Below are 26,644 nucleotides of genomic sequence, written 5' to 3' on the forward strand. Positions count from 1 at the left end.
ATTTCTCCTATTCTGACTTGATCATAGTCATGGGCATTTTAATTAAGACCAGTGGCCGCGGTGACTGTTAATGAGGTTTGTTGTCTGCTCCGTGCGTGGTGTACTCGCCCGGAGTGGCTACGACGCTTTTATTACATGTCGGGTAATTAGTAATTTCGTACTAATGGCTTTTCCCTTAATTGAATTATGGGTTCGAGCCTCCGGGGTTCCGTACCTTTAAATATCATTATGTCTATTGGGGTCACGCCCGAGGCGCTCGCCTGACTCAATCCGGCTGGGCAAGGGGCACGCTCCGAAAACGGGATACGGTACTGGCGGTGCAGAGCACGGGCTTAAAGGCCATGGTCGGTACGACGTCACATTAATGTGTCTGAAATATATATGAAATGTACATTTTGTTATGTAACAGTATTTCGTTTCTGAAATGTAGATGTAATATCCTCTTTTGTTGTGTAACTACATGCATGTTTCTGAAACATATCTAATACATTCTATTTGTTTTATAAAATATTAATATTTCTGAACTGTTACTGAATCATACAACTTGTTACATAATATTTTACATATTTCGGAAATATTAATGAAATATAACTTATGATAGATAACATTTCTAATATTTAAGAAATATACCTAACTGAGATATACAAATTATTACTTACCACGGTAAATATCTTTGAAATATAATCAAATATATTTTTTGTAACTAACATTATTAATATTTTTGAAATATAACTGAATTATGCAATTTGTTACATAACATGTGCGATGTTTCTGAGATATAAATGTTTCCGTATCTTTTGTAATATGTATGTTCATATGTTCATGATATTCGCGCCAAATAAGTTTTTGTTTTTGAGAGAGTTTAAGTGTGTTTGTGGTCCCGTGCGGGAACGATCGTCTTGCTCGCACTGTGGCTACCATGGAGTTAAGAAGTTAGGGAGTAGGTGTGTGTAATCTTTGCTGTGTTAACAGTTGAAGTCAAAACAAAAAACGACCACGCCCCCTTGTGAGAGCAAAACATCACTGGTTGCAATGCATTTAAATGCAGAATACTGTATCCCTTTCAGACCCACTGTGTACAACTGTACACATTAAACTTCCAAATCGGTTTATGAAGACAAAAAAAATTTACAACGATTGTGTACGATTGTGTACATTATGTAGTTTCATTTGTCTATACGTATAACTATCTATGGCCAAGAAGTTTTTTTTTAAAAACATTTGAAAGTTGGAGTGTATTGTTGTTTTGCGAGGTGCTGGATTGGGATTTTTCGGGAAGCTATATTTAGTAAATTTTTTCTATTTTCGTGAGTCAGTTAATATTTTTAAGTTACTTTAAAGCTTTATCTACTACCTGAAATTCATTTCCATTAATTTTGTAAATATTTGAATTAGTTTTATTGAAAAAAGTTAATGTGTACAATTGTAACCAAACGGCCGTGAGTGAAGCAGTGTCTAGGTATGTACATAACCTCTAAATAGTGTAAACAAACTAATAATGACTGGTTATTTATGTTTTTATTACTTTGTATGTTAATTCTCTTCTAAGATCATTGCTTTTTTAAAGACTATGGAGTCTTCTGAAGGTGTCAGAGATGCAGCCAGCATTCTGGATATGTTAGAGAAGGGTGAAATTTCCGATTACTGGGTGTCTGACGACGAGGGATTGGACGATGAAGTTCTGACTGAAAATAGTAAGAAACCTTTACGAGTAGGTGCTGATAAAGTGAGAACCAACGAAGCAATGCAAAATTATGATAGTGACGAAGAAGAATCACGGGAACGGATAAGTGTAAGTGCCCCTGTCAGTAATGTAAACACGAAAAAGAGTGACATTGTATGGCGCCACAAACCTCTTTCCATTTTGATTGAGCCATACAGCAATAATAACAATTTAGATAATGAACTGCTCACGCCAATTTCGTATTTTGAAAAGTATATACCAGTAACTCTTTTTGATCAAATGTCAGAAATGACAAACCTCTATGCAGTTCAGAATCACAAGCCTCGCTTCAAACACACCTGCTCATCGGAGCTACAGGTTTTATTTGGTCTGCATATTGCGATGGGGACATTAAAATTCCCAAGAGTTTCTTTGTTTTGGGACAAAGCAATTGGCATCACCATGTTTCAAGATGCAATGTTAAGAGACAGGTTTTTTGAGTTGAGAACGAACTTGCATCTTGTAAACACGTTAGAAATTCCTGACAACTGCAGTGATAAGCTGTACAAAGTACGACCACTGTATGATGCCGTTCGTTCAAGGTGCATGGCCCTTGAACTAGAAGAGCACCTCTGTATTGACGAGCAAATCGTACCATTTACAGGGCGCTTTAGCATAAAACAGTACATGAAGGGCAAACCTTGCCCTTGGGGTGTGAAGATTTTTTTTTTGTGTGGTAAATCTGGCTTGGCCTATGATTTTGTTATTTACCAGGCAAACATGGCCGAAATAGATCCTGGTAACCAGAAGTTGTATGGCCTTGCACCATCAGTGGTGCTGCAGCTCGCAAAGAGAATTGGTGACGAAAAAGGCCACAAACTCTATTTCGACAACTATTTTTCTTCTTATGCACTGTTTCAAGTTCTTTTGGAACGGGGGGTGTATGCTGCAGGGACTGTTAGAATTAACAGATTCTGTAACACTACTTTGATATCAGATAAAGATGCGATGAAGAAAGAAAGAGGTTTTTGTGAAGAAGTCACAAACCGGGAAGAAAATGTGACACTAACAAAATGGGTCGATAATAAAACGGTGGTTATGGGTTTGAACTTTGTAGGCAAAGGGAAAACGGACATAGTAGATCGTTGGTCTAAGACGCTGAAGAAGTACATACCTGTAGAGCGACCAGAGGTAGTTAAATTGTACAACCATGGCATGGGTGGTGTAGATTTGTTGGATCAGCTCATCAGCTACTACCGCACCTTCATAAAATCCAAAAAGTGGACACTAAGGATGATATTTCATGCAATAGACATGGCTATTACACTGTCATGGCTGGAATACAGGAAGGATGCAGAAGCCCTAGAAATTCCACAAAAAAAACAGTTAGATTTGTTGCACTTCAGGATGAAGATCTCAGAAAGCCTGGTTTTTGTTGGAAAACGGGCAACTACAAAGAAACGTGGACGTCCTTCATTGGAAGAAAACTGCTCCACACAACCTGTTGTCCAGAGGCGGAAGGGAGAGGTGAGGCCAGGTGTTGAAGTCCAGCAAGATGGAGTCGACCATATGCCTATCCATGAGAGTGAAAAATTGGGTACGCGGTGTAAAATGCCTAAGTGCACTGGACGTTCCCGAATTTTGTGTCAGAAGTGCAAAGTGCATTTATGCCTAAATAAAGATAAGAACTGTTTCTTGATGTACCACACACAGTGATTCTAACAGTCATATGAGTGCAGTGTTTTGTGTACTATCATATAATTATATTATTGCAGTGCTTTATGTAATATTGTCTAATTGTGTGTGTTTCAGATTTCCCCTTATATGTTGCAGTATTTTATTTTATATGACTTTCACATTCTTGTACATGTGTTTATGTATGTTTTGTATGTTTAGTGATTTATTACTACAAATTTTTAATATAAATCAAATAAGTGACCGTATTACAATAGTGCATCATCCCAATCTGTTTGTGCACAGTTGTACACATTAAATTTTTTATATAAAAAATCACCAAATTGAAAAAAAAAATATTGTGTGAGCATTAGAAAATTAATATTATCCTAACTGTGCACTTTGTTTATTTTTTTTCAGAATTGTAAAAACTCAGGTCTGAAAGGGGTATTTTGTTAATCCGATATTAGCTACCAACGGCATATATGTGCAAGTTTATCTTGTTAAGATTATGAAATGAAATATAATGTTGTGTTGCAAGACTGTAACGTGTGATTTTTTAGTAGAAATAAGGCAATAAATCCCGATATATGTAATGACGAAATGGGTTATAAAATTAATTTATTGCTTACTCAACAGCATTCAGGTAAGGTGCATTGATGTTATTAAGGCAGTATGTTGTGTCAATAACATTATAGTACCCTTGTTTACATTATTTGTGCTTAAAGAAGGTTTTTTTTCGTCATTTCATTTATCGGACTATTACAATGTTAAATATATTAGCTTATTACCTACATGTTACTGTAAACGAAATGAACAAATTAACTGATATTTAAATTCTCGTCATAATTATTAGGCCTATGTGTATGGATGGATTAGCTGTCACGAGCCCACTCGCCTATATTAACTTGTACATGCTACAACTTTTGCATTTTATTTATATATTTATTTATTTATTTATTGCAGTGGCCACGCAATAGTAAACATACCAGTAGTTTCTTCAGAGCTAAATTAGTCCTTTGCACGAATATTTCACTTTAGGAGCCAGTACTGTAAAGTAACAGTAATAACAGAGGGCACACATGCCTACCTGCAGCAATGTTGCAGTGATTACATTTGCAACTTTTTTTTTTTTACTATAGCGATTCCAAGTGTTATATATTTATACTGTCTACGTTTTAATTATTTTTCATCCCACAATTTTAGCCTTGAATGTGTGCCTTAAGCTTCTTTGAGATCAGTGAGGATTATAAAATGCTAGTGAAGATATATTTAAATTGAAAATTATATTTTTGTATTTTTTGTTCTCTTAGGGGGCAATATTTACCCAAAATTTCCCTAATATTCATATCCATTCAACTATAGATTTGCAAAAATTAGTTCATAGAAATTTTTTCTAGGAAACCTAATTATTTTTGTCAAGATTTTTTCTTGGTTTCCCTTACTTGATGACACACATAAATACTATGTAGCAATAACCAATCAATACTTACTAAGACTGCATATAAATACAAAAAATACTTATGTTTCTGATTTGTAATAGGTAAAACAGTTATTCTTGAATGGAATAACAAGATCACTTGAAGCTCAAAAGGAAGAATGCATACATAGCTACTAGAAGTTTGACTGCAAAAATTCTCATTGACCCTTAAACAAAATTGTCTTCGTAAACATCTTTTGAACAGAATCACTAGTTTAAATTATATTCTTAGCAAAATAATTGAACCTTATACAAACATACTTATCAGAAACTGCTTTTGTCAAATAAACAATATGATTATTCAATGGGGACATGTCATGCATATGCTGATTCAAAGAGGAAAAAAATGTATTTTCGTCTTACAAATACTTTGCACGTCCTTAGACAGGTATGTTATTCCACCTCTATCTTTCTGTGCAATTAATGAATTTTCAGCATTTCCCTCTGGCAACTGGTACATCTTAAATTGGTAATTCCTGAAAAACACTAAAAATATTTTACAGCATTTTTAATGTAGCTATACTAACCTAACCTACAATCTAGTGTTGTTACTAACCTAGCCTAATCAAACACTATCCACATTTGACTACTTCGAAAGAAATATTTTCGAAATTGATTTTTTTTACTTTAATTACGGAAAAGTTACGCCGAGGGAATTTTAGAACAAAATGATACTAAACCACACTGCATAAAACTAAAAGTGAAATGTTTTACAGATTAAATCACTTCTCCTCATCCATTTCCTCACCATATTTTTTAAGTTACGGTAAGTCTTATAATCGTCGACGATAAAATTGGTACATTATTGGGCTTTGGTAAAAGCAAGCTGGTAGCACAGTGTTGCAAATTTAAAATAGGGTGAAATTATGCGAAATCAACTACAAAACAAGACGTACTGAAGTAAAAACTATAATTTATTAACAAATAACAAGACATTACATAAATGTATATAATTTGGACAACAAAAATCAATGGAAAATATATTATGGTTTCATGCAGATAACACAATCTATTTTATTTCATTTTTTTAATTTCTTTCAATCCACCTGCAGATCCCTACATGAGCCAACAGCTCAAGGGATATTGACCTTGTCACATTATAAACAAAAATTAAACATAGTTAAAATTGCAATAAAATAATCAAGTTTACAATTATAATGAATTTTGCTAATCTACACTTTCAACAAATAATCACAAATTTTATAATTTTCACAATTTACACAACACAACAAACAGTACATATTTTTTCATTTAATATACTCTGAATCATTTGTAGGGTGTCCTATTAATTATACAGCAAATTACATATTATTTATATTGTCATTACAAGGTGTTATTTCACCAGCTAAATAAATATTTTTTCCCTTTGATGTATTCTCTAACAACTTTTTTGAATTCATTAAAATTTTGTAGTAATATAATTTCTTTAGGTAGTTTATTAAATAGTGTTATACCTCTTAAGTGTGGAATTTTGGTTTGTGTTTATAGTTATATCTTGTGATATATGGTCCAGTATGTTCAGATTCTACAAAATTATTTACAATTTTACAAATAAGAGCAACCTATAAATATATTACGAAAAAAAAGGGAATATATTCAACTCAGTAAATAAAGGTTTACATGAGGCTCTTGTATCAACTAAACATATAATACATATGGCTTTTTTTTTGCTATCTAAAAATTTTAATACTATTACTACACTTACCCCATATTTCAATTACATATACCATGTGTGTGTGAAAAAGTGCAATGTATGCAGTTCGTAGAGAATTTCTGTCTATAATTTGGCTAAGAATTCTGAGGGCGTAGCAAGCTTTACTTAATTTATGAATAGTTTGATTGATATGTTCATTCCATTTTAGTTTATCATCAATATGTGCCCAAGAATTTAGTTGATTCAGTTTGACTTATCGCTTGATTCTGAAATTCAGATAATACTTGATCGAGCAGTCTTTTATTACCAAATTTAATAAATTTTGTTTTATTTATATTAAGTTTTAAATTATTTGCATCAAACCACTTATTCAAGTTAATTATTTCAAATTCAGTTTTATTTTTTAATTCGAATATTTTTCTGGAGTTATAAGAAGATTTGTGTCATCAGCAAAATATACCTACTCGTACAAAATTGTACTTACTACAGAGTCAGAATTTTTTCATTAGTTTTCCTTATCCCTATATTTACACATGAGTTATCCATCAAGTCAAATCTGTGTGGGATTGTACATACCGCCACTTTTGTGTTACATAATGAAGGTAATACATATTTCAAACTGAGATACACAGTTTTTGATTGTTTCTTTAACACGTAATTTCCACCTGCTACTATAACTATCTCATCTTCTTTCTTGAGACATGTCTTGTCTTCTCTTATTCCTCTCACCATTTCAATTATAGAAGCTCCTGGTTTGATATAAACTTACTTGTGAAATGTAATTCCCGTCTGCTTTTTCGCTAGCCTATTTGTACAACCATAAGCACAACACAAATTTTTTTATTCTTTCTTGAACACGTAATTTCCACCTGCTACTATAACTATTTCATGTTTCTTGAGACATGTCTTGTCTTCTCTTATTCATCTCACCACTTCAATAATAGAAGCTCCTGGTTTGATATAAACTTACTTGTGAAATGTAATTCCCGCCTGCTTTTTCGCTAGCCTATTCGTACAACCATAAGCACAACACGACATTGTTTTATTTCATTAAAAACACCATTTCAAACTTGTATTCGCCGTTTGTTTTGGTCGCATTAGTGGGCGTGTCCCAAAAAGCAAAATGACTTCAGCATCCACGCCAAACAACCACTCCCTAACTTCTTACCTCCATGGTGGCTACATCATGGAATAATCTAGAAATTTCTGATTTATCATTACCATCGCTACATATAATACCTATGGAATCTGAACTTTCACAACAATGCAAACGAAAATTACGAGAGGATGAAGGCATCTCAGAAGCTAGGACAACTAAGGCTAACCGCAAGACTGATTCGGCACCTCCTGATTCTTCAGAAATAAGGTACAACCAAAGCTGGAACCTTGTTTTTCCTGATCGACACCCAGGTCCTTATGTTGTTCTTACAGAATCTAATGACAAAAATGTCGGTAACCTCCATCCCCTCTCTGTCGGCCGTAAGCTGCACCCGAATCCGGACATTGAGTTCATTCAAAGGGCCGGTCCGCATAGACTTAAATTAACTTTTCCCTCTCTCCATGGCGCTAATCGCTTCTTGCGATCCGAGATCCCTCGCGCACATAATTTCTCAGCTTTCATTCCTCAGAGCTTACTAATCAGGGAAGGCCTTATTTACGGAGTACCTCTGGACGTTGACGTTGAATACCTGATGTCGGGTATTGAGTCCCCCTCACACAGAGTTTTGTCCCTGGAACGTCTTACTAGATTTGTTCCGTCTGGCCCGCGACAACCCATCAAATTGGTCAAAGTCACTTTTGAAGGACAATCGCTGCCGGATGCTATTGTCATCTATAAGGAACGTTTCCCAGTTTCCCCACGAGTACAGTCCGTCCTTCAGTGTCACCGCTGCTTCCGCTTCGGTCACTCCACTAAGACCTGTCGGGCCCGGGTAGCGCTCTGCCCGGGCTGTGGTGAGGACCATGAGCCTGACAATTGTCTTCATTCCTCTCGCCCACATTGTGTGAATTGTCACGGGTCTCATTCCGCTACTGATAAGAAAAACTGCATTATGTGGGAGTACGAGCGGGAGGTAAAGCGTGTTATGGCTCACAATAATTTGCCATACAACGCCGCCAAGGAATTGGTTACAACACAGACTTCATTTCGTCCACCATCTCGAGCTGCACGTCGACCGCTACGTCCCCACTTGACACCAACAGACTTTCCCCACCTATCGGGGGCAGTGCAAACTCCCTCAGTTGACCCAATTCGCTTTGATCACTCATATGCGCAGAGAGTTCAGTCACCTTCTGTGAAGCAGAATAGTCGGCCCGATGGCTACTTGACCTGTTACAAAGCGGTCCCCCCTATGGTGGGTCAGGGATCTTCCCCCTCTTTTGATATTCGTCGTTATTATGCTCAATTCCGACCGGACACCCCAGACCTCTCAATGCATGCTCTACAGCCTGGTCCTACCGATCTTCCGTCGCCTGCCACTTCCCGTGTTTCTCCCGAGGTGCCCGTTAGGGGCCCTGCCGACCCAGGGGAAGACTCTCTACCCGATGGTTCCCGCGAGCATCATTCTTCCTCCGCAGGTCCATATTCTGCGCACACTCGCTCTAAACTGACCTCCTTAATGGATACCTTGGAAGTTATGTTTAATATGGTACGGCAGAACCCGACAGTATCGTTTGATAAGGAAGGACTGTTTCAATCCTTCCTTCAGATTATTCTAGGTTAATTTCTTTCACCTTTCTTAGCGTCTCTTTGCATATTTTTCCATGCTTCAACATCCGCTAACATTCTTGCAATGGAATGCTCGATCTCTTCATTCTAACAGATTTCCTCTCAAACAGTTTCTTACGTCTACCTACGTAGACGTTCTCATGATATCCGAATCTGGGTTAAATTCTCGACCTCTTCGTATTCCACGCTACCGGAATATCGTATCCACCCTTCCCGGTCGGGGAATGGCGCTTCTTTTACATGAATCATTGGTTTACTCGGACCTTTCTCTTCGACTTCCTCCGGGGATGGCTGAGGTAGATGCAGTAGCTGTTAATCTTCACCTCAAGGGTAGTGTGTTGTCTGTTGTCTCCATTTACGTTCGCCCCCGTCTCTGTATCACTGCCTCCGATTGGACCCTTTTTTTTTCCCAGTTTTCCGGCAGCCTCATTTTGGGTGGGGATTTTAATTGTCACCATATTCAATGGGGTAATCTCAAAACGGACATTGCAGGGACACACCTTCTGGATTCCATTTATCAATCGCGTCTCCTTTTACTTAACACTGGTCAACCTACCTGGCATGGTCACCCTTCGGTTTCACCTACAGCAATTGATATTACCCTCGCTTCCTCTGATTTATACTCTCGTTTCATTTGGCAGGTCTTACCGGATGACTGGGGTAGTGACCATTTCCCGTTGTTGATCTCTAACAACCCTTTCGGTCAGTCATCTACTCAGTTCTCTCCCACTTACTGTAAGCTCAATACCCTTCAGGCGAACTGGTCCTTGTTCCAATTGTTGCTTTCTGAAACTCATAAAGTCGCCCCTATTATCACGTCGTCCTCATTGGAGCAGTGCTATAACTGGTTCTATATGCAACTTTGTCGTGCTATTACATGTTCTATTCCAGTTAATATTTGCGGACAGTCCCGACAACGTTGCTCGGCTCCATGGTGGGATCGTTCCTGCGATGAGGTGAACGTTGCACGACGTCATGCCTTTCACCAATACAAACATCACTCTAATTTGGAAAACTACATCGCTCTAAAGCGTCAACAAGCTGTCGCAAAACGTGTTTGGAAAATGGGTAAACGTCAGGCGTGGGTGAAATTTTGTTCAGGTTTCTCCCGTTCGACGTCTACATCACAGTTATGGCGACGTTACAATCAGTTTGTAAGTAGTGCATATCCTGCTGTACGGTCTCCTCTACCGAATGATTTATGGCCCCCTTTCATGTCCAGTATAGCGCCGGACTTTGTACCGGAAGAATCTGCCATTCACCCGTATACTGCATCGATTGTCCTCCCCAGACCACCCCTCAATTTTCCCCTTCAGCCAATTTCCGAAGGCGAACTCGTGGCTCTTTTAAGCCGATGCGGTAATACGGCGGCGGGTCCAATTCTAATATCATACTCGGTTCTTGCACATTTGCCGATTCCCAGTTCCTGTTACCTCTTAGGTATGTACAATGTTATGTTACAATCATCTATAGTTCCGGAGGCGTGGCGTAAATTCTATATTATTACTATATCAAAACCAAATAAGCCCCTATCGTGTCACACGTTGTATCGTCCGATTGCGCTACGATCATGCCTTGCTATCCTTTTTGAAAAAATACTGAAAGCTCGCATTCTGTGGTTTTTAGAACATCACCGCTTACTCCGTCCAGAACAATTTGCGTTTCGACAAGGTCTTGGGACATCGGACGCGCTTAGTGTCTTCTTTTCCTACATCCGCGAAGGCATGCAAGCAAGAGGTATATTATCCGCTGTTTTTCTTGACCTTCAAACAGCGTTTGACCGAGTTTCTCTTCCTGTCTTGTACCGCAAAATGGATTCTGCTGGCTTTCCGGTCCAAATCATTTGTCTGATACAAGCTCTTACTACCGAAAGGATCTATATTCCTCGGGTTGCCGCCGGCGACACGCTCTCTAGGGTTAGTTGTTTAGGCCTTCCGCAGGGCAGTGCTTTGAGTCCAATATTGTTTCTCCTCTATATGCAGGATGTAATATTTCATTTGGGCCCGCTGGTTCGCTCCCTCTCCTATGCCGATGACATTGTGTTGTGGTACCCCTGTAAAACCTATGTTGATGCTGCCGATACTCTGACCTCCGCTCTCCTTCATTTACGACATTGGTTAGATCTCCACGGCCTTGAGCTTTCTGTCACAAAGTGTCGGGTCATGTACTTTTCCAAAAAGTGTTGTCCAGTAGGTGTGCCCCTCCCTCTATTTAATGGCATTGCCCTTCCTTTGGCAACATCTCACAAATACTTAGGTGTTATGTTTGATGCTCGCTGTACAGGAGAGGCTCATGTAGCTCACCTTCGTAAAAAATGTCAGAAGCGGATTCAGCTATTAAAAGCCCTTGCTCGTAGGTCATGGGGTGCGGACCCAGTGGTATTGCGGCAATTCTATTTTTCTACTATTCGCTCCGTTCTTGAATATGGATGTCTTTTCCTCTTGTTCACCCCTTCCCGCTTGATTCATAGATTGGAGGTCCTTCAAAACACCTGCCTACGAGTCATTTCCGGTGCGTATCCATCGACCCCGATTCCATATCTACATGTGGATTGCCATGTCATGCCCCTTAAACTCCGGTTCCGCTGGGTTTGGGGTAAGTATTGGTTGACTACACGCCTCTCTCGTATCTCAAATGTTCCTCGGGCAGTGGATAAACTCGATCTACCTATTCCGCCCATCTTTGTCGATGCTTTTCATAGCATTGCTTCCACCCATTCCACTTCCTTTTCTCGATATGAGTTTTCACATGAGGTACAGTATTACATACCACGGTGTGTTGCCGTAGGATGGAAAACTCAGCTCCCTCTTACTACGTGGCAGGACCTCTCTCGGGCCCTGAGCGGGTTCTCTGGTCATGTTCGTATTTACTCCGATGCGTCCAAAACTGGGGAGGCCGTTGGTGCGGCGATTTTTATTCCCTCAATACGGATTTCTAAGCTTTTTAGACTCCCCTCCTTTACTACAATTTTTTACGCCGAAGCGTTTGCTGTTTATCAAGCCCTGTTAAGCATCGTTTCCACGGGTTTAGGGCCGTCGGTAATTCTCACAGACTCTTATAGTGTTTTTCAGTCCCTCTCCTCGACCGCTCCGTCGGCCGAGCCGTTAATTTGGAAAATTCGCTCCCTATGCTATCAACAAGAACTAATTGGCTCACCAGTTTCCTTCATATGGATCCCGGGTCATGTGGGTATACCTGGGAATGAACTGGCTGACAAGTTGGCGAAATTGGCGTCTGAAGAGGGTACAGCGGTTACTCAGACTTCCCCTGTCACGCTTCTCCCTATGTTGCGCCGCCTTATTTATCGTGAGTGGGAAGATGTCTGGCACTCTTATGTACTTTCCCATGACTCACTCTATACCTCTTTGCATCCTAATTTAGACGATGACATCCTGTGTCGGTTCGGTCGTTTTGGCAGGAACGTTTATGTCACCTCCTTCCGACTACGCACCCACCATGCTGCTATTCCCTCCCACCTCTTTAAGCTTCGTATACTGCCCTCAGCAACCTGTTCGTGCGGTGCCCCTACGGCCGATATAAATCATATATGGCTGGAATGTCCCCTTCTTCTGGACCGTTCATTATTTTTTCATGATTTGGGTGTCCTCCGCGTTCCATTCCCGCTCAAGTTCCTGGAAGCTCTATTAGTTTCGTCACCTGAAATTTTTCGGGTGATCTCTGCTTTTCTTTCCCATAATCGCGTAATTTTATGATTTTGCAACCCCCTGGTTATTTTGTTTCTTCCTTCGGTCTGTTTTCGCTACTCCCCTGTTTCTATCCCATTAAGGGTCCAACCTTGGTTGTTTGGCGTCACCGCCTGAGACCAGCAAAAAAAAAAAAAAAAAAGTTTTTGTTTTGGTTTGGTAATGTGAAGTAGGTGAAGTTTGTTAACTTTAGTTTGAAAACAGTGTTTTTCATTAATAGTTATAGCTGTCACGGTAAGCAACAATTATTAATTTTGTACTATGTTTGTTTACATTGAATTCTTATAACCTACTTAACATAATCAATGAACATACTAGAATTACTAAACAAACCAGTTCTGCAATTGACTATATTATTACCAACCTTGACTATAAAGACTATACAAGTAATGTCATTGATTATGGACTTTCAGATCATATGGCTCAGGTAATTAGAGTGCAATCAGCACATTTACCTGATAGAAAATTTAACTATTTAAAATACAGATGCATTAATAAACATAGTAAAAAAACATTCTTAGATATTTTAGGTAAAGAAACTTGGCTAAATATTGATGAAATGACAACCATTGAACAAAAATTTAAATTACTGATTGATAAATTGATAAACATTACTAATGCATCATTTCCAATAAGACAAGTTAGGACTGACCAAAAACCTAAACAATGGTTAACCAAGGGAATAATTACATCAAGTGTAAAGCTAAAAAACTTATATTATCTTAGTAAAACAGACTGTCACAACACCAAATTTCAGCAATACTATAAGAATTATAAAAAAATTTACAAAAATATTTTAAGACTGGCAAAGAGAAAAAATATACAAAACAGGATCACTCAAAGTGATAATAAAATAAAAACCACATGGAAAATAATTAATTCTGAACTAAGCAGGGGCACTAAAATTGAAAAAGAAGTAAATAATCTGGAAATAAATGGTAAAATAAATCATGACAGTGACCAGATTGCTTTAGAATTCAACAGGTTTTTTACTGATGTTGCTGATTCATTAAACTCTACAAAAAACAGTCAAATAACAAATGCTATTGAAAACCTGAAAATTAACTGCCCATTTAACAATAAATCAATTTACCTATACCCAACATCATTTAAGGAAATATTAAAAGTAATCAATAAATTAAAAAGCTCAAATTCGACAGATGTCTATGGCATATCTAACAAAATAATAAAACTTGCTGGACATCACATTGCCAAGCCGTTATCACTATTAATTAATGAGGTTTTTATGGAAGGTATTGTACCAGATTGTTTAAAAAAAAGCAAAAATACTACCTGTCTATAAAAAGGGAAATACACTAGAGGCAGCAAACTATAGGCCCAATTAGCTTATTACCAATTGTTGCCAAAATTTTCGAAAAAGTGCTCTATAATAGACTATCATCCTTCTTCACGGACTGTAAAATTCTAAACAGTAATCAATACGGCTTCCAAAAACACAAATCTACAATAAATGCTATACATAATTTTACTAGTAAAGCTCTCGAAATCTTGGATAGTGGCAAAACAGCACTAGGCATTTTTTGTGATTTGTCTAAAGCTTTTGATCTTGTTAATCATGAAATATTGCTTGAAAAACTTAATCATTACGGTATCCGAGGCAAAGCACTTGAGCTAATGTATTCATATTTGCACAACCGTAAACAGAGAGTAGAAATAAAATCAAACAATAACATAGTGTTCTCAGACTGGAAAGTCATTAAACATGGAGTCCCTCAAGGTAGTAACCTAGGGCATCTATTGTTCTTAGTGTTTAATGACCTGCCTTTTAACATCCCACAAGCCAGCACAGTGCTATTTGCTGATGACACCTCAATACTAGTGAAAGGTAAAAATGTAGACAACATCGTATCTAAGGCAAATTTAATCCTTGGCCATCTAAATCACTGGTTGGAAGCAAATAAACTTGTACTAAATACCTCTAAAACAAATTGTATAAATTTTAGGAACAGACATAATCCAGTAGAAGAAAAGTTTGAATTAAAGTTTAACAGTAATATCATAACTAGAACATCAAATGTTAAATTCCTTGGTGTGAAATTAGATGAACAGCTAAAGTACAAAGACCATATTAACTCTGTCGCTAGCAGGCTAAGTGTATCCTGCTATGTACTAAGAAGACTGGCAGACATAGTTAGTATTGAAACATTAAAAACTGTCTACTACGCTCACTTCCACTCTATAATGACATATAATATAGAAATCTGGGGAAACTCTGTGGGAATTGAAACAATTCTAAAATTACAAAAAAGAGCTATTCGTATAATGACACATGACAAAATGTCAGCTCACTGTAAACAAAAATTCAGAAAACTTAAAATCTTAACAGTCATAAACGAGTATATACTAAGAATACTATTATTCATACATAAGGAGAAACGCTATTTACAAAAAAATCTAGATATTCATTTATACAACACAAGAAACTCCAATAAATTGAGAATAACAGGTCATAATACCAGTCAGTATGAAAAGGGCACAAATTACATAGGCATAAAAATTTACAACTTATTGCCACAAAATGTCACAAATATAACCGATTTACCTATATTCAAAAGAACAATCAAACAAGTTCTCTTAGAACATCCTTCCTACTCTCTTATAGAATTCTTTGACCTAATAACAGATAATAAAACTAAACTCTAGTAAATTTTATTTAAATACATCACAAAACGAGAAATATATTGAGTTTTGTAAATTAACTCTTCACTCTGAGGTTTAGACTTCAGTTTATACAATTTCTTGTGTACCTGTGTTCTTTTTTATGTACCCATGTTTTTTTTTTAATCTCTTTCTTACGTTTGAAATGTAAAAAGTACTGTGTAATATTTTTTTTTTTGTGGTTGTACAGTTTGTTTGTATATATGTATATATTTGTATTAACTGACTTGTTCTATATCCCGGAGTCCTTACCTCCATATGGGATCTACAGAACAAAAATTGAATAAATAAATAAATAAAATTATTTCATAGATCGTTCGGTAGCATGCTTATTACAAATTTTAGGTTAGAGGAAAAATTTTGTTCGGTAGTTAATATGAATATTCACTGTGTTTTTTCTTTGAACAAAAATTGGTTCCCGATTCCTCAATGTTCGTATATTTCCATATTCCTATCCTTACTCAAAATGTGGTGGGGTTAGGAATGTGCTTGCGAATTTAGGCTTGGAGCACCCAATCAGGATATACTCGTGTACATTCCCAGTTGGATACGGATGTTTATATTGCAATGGACAAGAAAAGAAAACTGCGAACTGTAGCAGGTTATAGTGATAGACATAAGCGTAGATTAATACAAGAAGAAACACTTCTCAATGTTGAAAAAGTAAACTTTTCTCACAATTACACACATGATCAAAAGGATGACAATCTTACACCTACTAACATAAAAACTGCCTTCTGAGTAGCACATCATTATACTGTGTGTTGATACTACTAAAAGGCGTATTTGCTTTGAATTCAAAATTTTTTTTTGTTACCATGAACAAGCATTTAATGGGACCCACTGCTAAATTCTTAAAAAATTTCTTGTTGGCTTTAAGTAGCCAATCAGTAATTTCCTCTACTATGTTCAAAGATTGTGTCCGTGCTGTGTGGATGTTAAATAAAGTGAGTTGTTAAATATTACTTTTTTTCTATGCTCAGAATTTTGAATTCAAATTTGGCATGAAGATAGAAATCATGGGTCAAATTTTAAAGTTTTCAAATTTATAAGATGGTAAAAACAATTTTTTTTGCCTAATCTTGTCAATGTGCAAACACTATGAGTGAAGGTTATGGGTGTGAAGGGTGGCCACTCGACCTGGAAAACCTGGAAACCTGGAAATGTGAGGGAATTTTGTAGCTACAGGGAAAAATAAGGGAAAGTCAGGGAATTTCCTCAAAAATCTGGAAATTTTTCGTTGAAACAGGAATATTTTTAAAAATATTACTAGTAAAATAGAAAATGAAAGGTAGGATTTATGTTGAATTTGTGTTTTCGAGACCTCGGGTTGTCTCGTAACATTTTGCGGCTTTCATACATTAAGTTGGTGCACCTGTCTCGCTATTATTTTATGGTTTGTAAATACGTTATTCCGTTCTGTTGTTTGCATGATTATTAGGCCTTGCATATAACCATCTGCGAATGGCTTGTTACAGTTAAATGGATAGTTTTTGTTGTAAAACTTTCTTGTGATGTGTTTTTTTTAACATTGTGAGTAAGACAAGTTAGTGTATGTGTATACATTAATCCTTAAGGCGGCCACACACGCTCAGTTTTGTCGTATGTTTTACCTGTGCAGGTAAAACTGCACAGTTTCGTCTGCGCGAGTGAGTTGCCCACACACTACTCCGGACTACCTGAGTGAATAGCGCAGTTGTGTTGAAGACCTCGCGAGCGCGGTCCTTCCTCGTGTCCGCAATGTACGAAGAAACAGTATTGTTAGCAGTTCTCGCTGTGAATGTAATACTCCAGCAGGCCAAGCGAAAGAGACACAAGAGGCAAACAAAGTGGACAAAGGGTTGGCTGCTGAAAAGAAAAAAAATATTCGCACACAAACTTGTTGTCTGATTTGCGATTGGAGTCAAGTGATTGGCACAACTACCTGCGAATGGATCAAGAACAATACTTCGACTTGCTGTCGCTAGTTTCGCCGTTGATAAGAAAACAAGACACGTGCATGAGAGCTGAAATTACACCGCACGAACGTTTGACTGCAACACTACGATTTCTCGCAACTGGTAGATCTTTTGAGGACCTCAAGTACACAACAATAATATCACCTCAAGCTTTGGGTGTAATAGTACCAGACACATGCAGAGCCATTTATGCAGTATTACAGGAAATGTACATGAAGATAAGTAATGTGATTAATGTGTTAGATAGAAATAATTCTATACAATGTATTGTAACAAGAAAGATCTTAATCATGCGCAGACACACTCTTTACATGTTCTTCCTCAATTTTCACAAATAAAGTATTTAAACTAACACTGTTTAAGTAGACATAATATATATTCCAAACAGTATTAAATCAACACATTGCTTATTGCTGCACATCGTACTTATATACAAATATACCTAACACTTTCACCGCCATCACTATTGTGAGAATTACATTGACGAATGTACGTTACTGCTATAGCATTGAAATGATTGGTTACCAATAATTATACTAAGACATAATTTAAGCACTATACTGAGAATAAAACTTTGCTAACTTTGAAGCATCCGTATCAATACTCGCAGAAAGAGTGTTTTGTACAGACGTCACCATTCCCGTGGTCTGTGTATTTGAGGGTGGATGTTGCCAGCCAGCTGCATGCCTTTCCATGGATTCATATGGCGTGAGGAGCGGCTGATGTGTAATATTTGTGACAGGAACGCTATGCGCTACATTTCCCACATGAAAATCACGAGACAGACCTCCCAATGATGCTTCGTAGAGAACATCATTAATGAACTTTTCGGCAAATATACGCTGGTTTTCATCTAGTGCGTGTAACTTGTAAGCAACATGTTTGCCGAAAACATCACTTGAGTCCTCTGGCGTCATCGTTTGCAAGAGTTCGCTGACCAAAGACATGACCTTTTCTGTTTGCGTACCATCACAACAATCTTTCCTCTTCTTTGTGGTAGGACGTTTACGTGTATACGATGACTCTGCAGATGTAGAACAGAAACTTATGTTATCATCACCAGGTTGTTGAGAAGTAGGAAGTGTGACATTTGTAGCTGAAATATCACTGTTAGATTCATCGGATAGGGCTGCGTCCTGCGAAAGAATACGTTGTGTTAATATTCGGCAACATATATAGAGTTGTGCTTTTTATAAATATTATGTCAATGTTACATGCATACAATCAAGGAAATGTAAATGATACATTTGCTTATAATTCTAAAATATCCGGAGAAAATGGCGAAAGGAAAAAAAAACAGAAAGAAAACGTGTTTGTTCCAAAATGCTCCGAAAAATAGGAATATTAATTCTAAAACTAAACACATGGTCGTCTCTGAATATTTAATTGTGTACAAGGCATATGATTGTGGAAAAACGGTAAACAGAAACATACTGTTTTAATGATAAGGGGAGAATGTTGCCTACTGAAGTAGCAAGTTGCTGTCTTTTTTATCTTGGTATCTTTTTTATTAATATGAACTTATATGTACATGACACCACACAATACCATCGTAACATGACACCTGGCAAACAGTTATGTCTAGTAGTATCGGCAGTAGTTTGAAGTTTCGTATATAATCATTGCTGGTTATTTCATGTGCCACTGAGCCTTACTAGATAATTATTTTTTGGAAAATTACAATACATTTATTTATTATTTGACTATTGGTAGTATGGGCCTAGGCCGGTAGGCGTTATGCAAATAAATTTGTGGCCTGTAAACTAAATTGTCACCTGCTTTTTCCCCAATATTTTCGGTTTTTCCCTAAGCTTCAGAACCCTAATTTTAATAGAGTATCGTATACCTACCTACAATCTATTGCCTAGGCTATCTTTAATGTTATATGTTGTCTGTTTCCATGTTCCAGTTCTCAAGCACTGAGCGAGAATGGCAGAACATTTCAAAAGGTTTTGAGGACAGATGCAACTTTCCACACAACCTTGGAGCAATAGATGGAAAACATGTCTGGATAATTCCACCAGCTGACAGTGGTGTTTTTTACTACAATTATAAGGGTTACAACAGTCTTGTTCTACTAGCGATCGCAAATGCTAACTACGAGTTCGTTCTTTGTGATTTCGGACCAAACGGTCGTGTTTCTGATGGAGGTGAAAGCAACACAAATTTCTATAGAAAACTTGTGAATGGAGCACTGAATATTCCACGACATGGACGTGTGGGAAATAGTGAACTAGATTTACCGTATGTATTTGTAGGCGACGATGCATTTGCTCAAGCCCTTCAGTTACACTGATTTGGATCCTGCTCATCGCATTTACAACTACCGCATTTCAAGAGCACGTAGAATAATTGAAAATGTTTTTGGTATATTGGTAGCACGGTTTCGTATCTTCCACACCCCAATTAATATGGACCTCCATAAAATTGATGATGTGGTAATGGCTTGTTGCGTTTTACACCACTACTTGCGTAAAACGTGTCGCACTAGGTATGCACCGTGTGAATGTTTGGATTTTGACGACTCTGACATAGGTTCAACCACTTTGGGTCTGCGGCCAGATGTGGAGCAATTTGTTGAACTTCAGAATGGAATGGTCCGCAATGCAACAAATGACGCGAAAGCTGTGAGAGACATGTATGTTAAGTACTTTAATACCGAAGGGAAAGTGCCATGGCAGGACAGTGTTTAATGACACAATTCTTCTTTTGGCAAAACCCTGGTGATTTTTGCAATGCATGTTGTGTATTTTAGTTAAATTTATTCATACAAATGCAAAAACTATGGATAACACTATCACCAAATATGACTTAAGATACATCCTACCTCAACGATTCTTACCTAAAACATGTTATCAGCATCTGTCGTTTAAGCAATCTTTGTCATTTGTTACCTGTAATGTTTTTCACAAACTTTTTCTGTTACCACATATAGCCTATGCATAAACTTCTGTAAACTTCATTGTTAATAATAATATAAACATATACAGAATATACATTTGTATTCTTGTAAAATTTCTTATAAACATTAAGAATTCAAAGTGAAACACAAAGTATAGGCCATAGGCTACGCAATTTATGCGTGGAAAGGTTATCGGTTGTCCAAATAACAATGGGGCTGTGGGTAGAACATAGGATTACCAACTATTTCAGCCTGACCATAAGGGACACCGAACCCCCGGAAAAAATTTGAATTTCTAAATGCAAATTGGTGCTATTTTAGCAGTTTTTGTATCGGAAAATAATTTATGCACCTGTTTGAAATATTAAATTTTTTTTTGTATTGGCTTAATAAATATTTTTGAGTGAAGAATTTAATACATAAAGATATTTTTAGTTAACGCTGTTCAAAAATTCCAGACAACTCATATGTGATTAAACATTGGTAAACTAAATTAATCTCTCTCCAATGCAAAATGTGATCAGGAAAAAGGTTCGGTGGAGGGGTGGGGGGGGGGGGGGGGGGTGTTATATTTCAACATTCCTTTGTAAAAAAATCTTTTATATTGTAGCTGCAATAATGTAATGAATGCACCTATTAATGTTTAGTCTACAGCGTCACTACCTCGGGCAACAATGTATTTCCGCGATGGCGCGTTGGTAATTTGATCCTGTTTACCAACATAACATTACACGCACTTTGTACCATGTTGATATTTTATTTTAATTCCTATTGACTGGAGAAACCAGCTCCTGCCAATCGGCCATATCATCGCAAATCACATTGTGTATGAACCCTAGCAAAAAAATTCTACAATAAAAAACAAATACATACCTCACAGCTGTCCAAATTGGATGTTGACTGCTTTGGTGTTTCCTGATCTTGCAAGAAAAGTAATAAATCTAAATACCACAACTTCGGTGTGTACACATCATCAGAGCCAACTCCTGATGTCTTTGAATCTTCGTGTTTCTTTAGTTCTTTTCGAAAATTGCTCCAGAAATTGTTAATTTTTTTCACTACACTTTCGCGGGTTGCATCACAATCTACGGTCTTCATTACACTGACTAGTCTCTCATAAGCGGCGGCCTTTTTGTCTCTATTCAAATATTCCTTACTTTTCACTTTCCAAAGACATGGTTCACTGCGATAGACTTCCAAGAATTCAGTAAGAAATTGCTTTGAATAATTCCGCGAGTCTGACATTGTAGCGCAATATGATCACACACTCCGCGTGCGTCTGTCCACTACCAGCTCAACAGCCCAACTGCGTAACTGACCTGATCACCACACACACGCTCAGGTTTCGCCTGTGCAGTCCAAACCTGCGCAGGCCAAAATCAACCAGGGTTTGATTTTGCTCAGGTCGGAAAAATACCTGCACAGTTGCACAGGTTTCGCCCACACACGCTACGTTCTACCTGCGCAGGTCATGCCTGCACAGGTAAAACCTACGACAAAACTGAGCGTGTGTGGCCGCCTTTAAGAACTGCGTTTCATTATTTGTTTTTGTGTAAAAATGGCGGGATACGTCGATGAAGGCTGGCAAGTGTTTTTAGTTTTGGTACGTAAATATGTCGATCAAGGCTGACAAACTTTTTAGTTGTGGTACGTATATTCATTTGTAAAGACAATATGACAAGTTTTCGTCATGTCGTGCTCCAAACAAAAAAAAACTAGCTTTAATTATAAATGGTTTGCGTGTGAAGATTTTTCACAATGGTTACTTGAAGACGAGTCAAATAAATTTTCAGCCCGGTGTTGTTATTGCATGACTAAGTTCAGCCTAAGCAATATGGGAAAACAAGCCGTGATAAGCCATATGAATGGGAAAAAAAACACAAAGAAGCAGCTGCAAACCGTAAGAAGTGTTTGGAAATAGACGTTCTATTAAAACATGGACAAAGCACATCTGAAGCTTCGGTTAGTAAGTACCCAACGGATGCCACTGAACCTGTTAGTCCAAGTCCAGTGACTGATATGCCTAAGAAAACTTTGCATGCTTTTCTATTAAATGATAGCTTAACCAAGTCTGAAATATATTGGTGTTTGCATTCTGTGACAGAACATAATTCATTTAGGAGTGGTGCTAGAAGTGCTGACCTTTTTCCAATACTTTTCCCTGACAGTGAAATAGCCAAGAAAATTCAACTTAAGAGGACTAAAGTTGCATATACAATAGTACATGGGTTAGGGCCTTATTTCAAAACACAGCTGGTGAACTTGATTTCAGATTGCAACTCTGTGGTTGTAGGGTTTGATGAGCGTCTAAACAAGGTGGCTCAAGAGCAGCAGATGGACCTTATCGTAAGATTTTGGGACTCTGAAAAAAATGAAGTTTCATCACAGTACTTTACGTCTGCATTTCTTGGTCATACAACGGCTGCTGATTTGCTTATCCACTTTAAAAGCTCTCTGTCTGATATAAATTTAAGTAAACTTATACAAGTGTCAATGGATGGCCCAAATGTCAATCATATATTCTTTTTAAAGATTTGTTGTTTGACTTAAAAGGTGACGACCCTAGTAAGCCGACATTACTAGATATAGGATCTTGTGGTTTACACACTGTCCATTGTGCTTTTAAAGCAGCTATACGTGAAACTAAGTGGGAGATAGTTGAATTTTTGAGAGCAGTCTACAACTTATTCAAAAATGTACCTGCACGAAGAGCAGATTATATACAATACACAGATACAAGAATATTTCCTATGAAATTTTGTTCTATTCGTTGGGTAGAGAACAGCAAAGTTGCACTTCGAGCTATTGAAATTCTACCTTGTTTGTCAAAATTTGTGGAGTGTGCAGTGCGGGATAAGAAAGCATATAGTACTAGACAGAATGAATGTTTTCTGTTGTTTCAAGATGTGTCAAAGACAACCTGTTTGGAGCAAAACTTTCATTATTTTATTCTCTTGCAGGTTTGTTAGAACCTTTCTTGAGACAGTTTCAAACAGAATCTCCAGTGGTTCCATTTCTTCATTCTGCTCTCTTCTCATTGGTACACACATTGATGGTACGTTTTGTTAAGGAAGATGTCATTAATAAGAATTTTCTTTCACCAGGCAAACTTATTTTGAGCACAGATAACTTGCTACATGCAAAAAATGTTGATGTTGGTTTTGCTGTAAGAGATACATTACAAAAAGCAAAAGGAGTGAAAGAACTTACAGATTTTGGAATTCAAGCAATGTTGTCGCCAAGCTCTAACTCAATGTACCACAAAATTGTTGGACAAGTCTCCTCTGAAATTCAGACTAACTGAGGCACTGACATTTCTTGATCCTGCTGTTGCTACTAAATCTGTTCTGTTCAAGAAAAATTTGGCATCATGCTTGGAAATATTGGTGAAACACAATTGGTTATCTGGTGTGCAAGCCGACAGCATTCAGCGTGAATTACATCTTCTTCTGGAGTCAGAAGAAGTGATTGGATGCATGACTGCATTTGAAAAACATTCTCGCCTCGATCATCATTGGATGAAGTTGTTTAGTTCACACAATGTTTCAAGCCAAGTAGTTAATTTTGTTAAATTTCTACTGATAATTTCTCATGGAAATGCTAGTTTAGAGAGAGGATTTTCGGTTAATGGTGACTGTTTGATTGAAAATCAAAAAGAACACAGCCTTGTGGTTTTAAGACATGTGCACAATGCAGTTACCTTAGCAGGTGGGGTTGAGCATGTAAAAATAACAATATTTATTGTAGAAAACATTGTATATACAAACTTCGTACATTTCAATTTTTATTTTTTTATTTTCTTGCTGATTGGGTAAAAAATACTTCATGAAAGGCATATGATGAGATGCCGTATCCTTACTGACAAAATCTAAATATGTTAGCGAAATATCATTGAAATTTGCAATGAAAATGTTAGCTGTTTCATCTGAGTCTGCAATTCACATTCCTTTGCAGTTTGACTGCTAATATATTTTTAGTATAATTACTGTGTATCAGTTAAGAATTACATTTTGTGCATCAATATTCAACTGATTTATTTTAATTTCAATTATTAAAAAAAAATATGTTATTACTATAATACTTCCATGTGATCCAGAGAAATTAAGTTCAGCTTTGATACAGTTCATATGATGTCATAATTTTTGCAGTTTTTGTTTTAATATTCATGTAATATGTTTTCACTTTCGTTGTCTAAAGATTGCGAAACTCTGAAACCTCAGTTTCCTAGTTCATGCTTTATCCAAACCTGGACTACCAGGTGATGGTACAATCATACTGTATGTCTGTTGTACTGTAGGGTGCCAGTTAAGGAAATTAATATGTTTTATTTTTGTTCCAGAAAAAAGAAGAGAGAAGAACATAGAAGTGAGGTGTATGAGAATGTTAATTAATTCTGTTGTACACATTCTTGTTGCAATATATTTTTCAAGGCAGAACCATATGATTTTTTTGTTCTTTTCCAAGTTTCTAAATGGTATGGTTATGGATGATGGGAGAAAGTGTTTAAAATGATACATAAAAATGAATGTCAAAAGGGAAAATATATGAATGCTAAATGCAAACAGAAAATTTAACAACATTTATTTGATATTCAGTTTTTCAACATTTTGGGCTGAAATAACTTTCAACAATCGCCAGTCCTAAAAGAAAATTTGTACGAAACTTTCATAAAGAAGTGTGGACAACATGTCCAGGTTTTTTCCTTCATAAATGTGATATTTTGTAGCACAATATTATAAATAATATCTGTACATAATGTGGTCGAAATAAAGAAAAAGTACTGCAGATTTATAACAGTTTAGTGAAATTGTTCCAAAAATTTAGACAAAGCTGGTTTATTTAAATGCACTTGTTATACTACAAAATAGGGTTAATTCCTTAATTGTTAGCACATAATTATTTTACCAATGAGGAATGCCTATAACTCAGCTTATTACAAGAGACAAGAGTATGCCAGTTGTTTTGCCTGTATATTGCAGTTTGCAAGCATACCCCTCTATTAATATGGTATGAATATACTATTGACAATTTTATATCATATACATTACGTATATGTTATGTAACAATGTTACATATATGGTATGTAACATGTAACAATGTCACATATTTGTTATGTAACAATGTAGCATATATTTTAGGTAACAATGTTACATTTCTGAGAGGATTCACTGTAATGTTTCAGAGACATTGCAACATTAAGTTATGAAAGAGGACATATCTACGTAAATGTAATGTAACTGAAACCGAACAATTATGTATCGTAACATTTCTGAAACATTACGAATGTTACAAAGTTATTTAACTGTTATGTTTCTGCAACATAAGTGTGCTGTGTGGGGTATGAACGTCCGATTGTGAGTTTTAGTAATTTTAATGAAATTTAACGCCATCTGGCGTTTCAATAAATAAATTATATAATTCACCAATTTAATAATATAATACCGGCGGTCAATTCCCTATTCAATTTTATTTTTCTGTCACCACCAAGCAATACTTAAACTTTTTTTTGAGGTTAAGTTTCTGTTTATTTTCATTGGTGATTGTTGTTTTGACATTTTTGCTGAAGGTTATGTTTTACTTTCAATAGAATTTTGTAATTCAGTGAAAATGATGTGGATCTAATTACTTAAGTTCCCGGACTTGCAGCAAAATTTGAATAGTGATCGGTGGTTTTACACGAGCAATACTGGCGCCAAAAAATTTATAATGTTAATAAAATCTACACTTATATTTTAAAAGAGGTTCAAGGGGAATTGAAGTAGTATTTGTCAATAGATACAATCATGGATACAGAACAAAGCACTTCTATCCTGCAGAGTTTTTAAATTCACTTGAACTTATGGGTGTACCCTCACGTAAACTTCAAATGAAACTAAATGTACAAGTTACGCTTATACAAAATCTAGATGCTCCTCGACTATGTAATGGAACGAGATTTCGGATCACACAATGGGGGCAGAATATTTATTTATTTATTCTACATTAATACTTTGAACTTTTTAAAATGTGAGAATTTTAAATTATTTTTTTCTTGTAATAGTTAAACATGTTTCAATAAAGCATGTGGACAGTTTTTTAAGCTGAATTGTATGTTAGAATTTTTAAATACTGCTGATTCCAGTCACGCAACAAAAAAAAATTACCATATTATTTTATTTTTTTGCAATGATCTTTGATAATTATTTAAGGACATAACGCGAGC

General features: G+C 36.6%; 1 protein-coding gene and 2 long non-coding RNA genes across 3 annotated transcripts; 2 read left to right on the top strand and 1 right to left on the bottom strand.

Moving 5' to 3' along the window:
• Nucleotides 1-1,066: 1,066 nt before the first annotated feature.
• On the top strand, nt 1,067-20,534 carry LOC134531556 (uncharacterized). Its single transcript, XR_010075030.1, has 2 exons — nt 1,067-1,459; nt 19,450-20,534. It is a non-coding gene; the product is annotated as an uncharacterized LOC134531556 (long non-coding RNA).
• On the bottom strand, nt 17,192-21,687 carry LOC134531555 (uncharacterized). Its single transcript, XM_063367255.1, has 2 exons — nt 21,316-21,687; nt 17,192-18,676 (listed from the first exon to the last, which is right to left on the bottom strand). The coding sequence occupies exons 1-2, from the start codon at nt 21,685-21,687 to the stop codon at nt 18,089-18,091; spliced, it is 960 nt and encodes a 319-aa protein (XP_063223325.1). The 3' UTR covers nt 17,192-18,088.
• Nucleotides 21,688-23,409: 1,722 nt separating this feature from the next.
• LOC134531557 (uncharacterized) lies at nt 23,410-24,878 on the top strand. Its single transcript, XR_010075031.1, has 2 exons — nt 23,410-23,497; nt 24,782-24,878. It is a non-coding gene; the product is annotated as an uncharacterized LOC134531557 (long non-coding RNA).
• The last annotated feature ends 1,766 nt before the right edge of the window (nt 24,879-26,644 follow it).

The sequence above is a fragment of the Bacillus rossius genome, chromosome 5, assembly GCF_032445375.1.
Source record: "Bacillus rossius redtenbacheri isolate Brsri chromosome 5, Brsri_v3, whole genome shotgun sequence".
NCBI lineage: Eukaryota > Metazoa > Arthropoda > Insecta > Phasmatodea > Bacillidae > Bacillus > Bacillus rossius.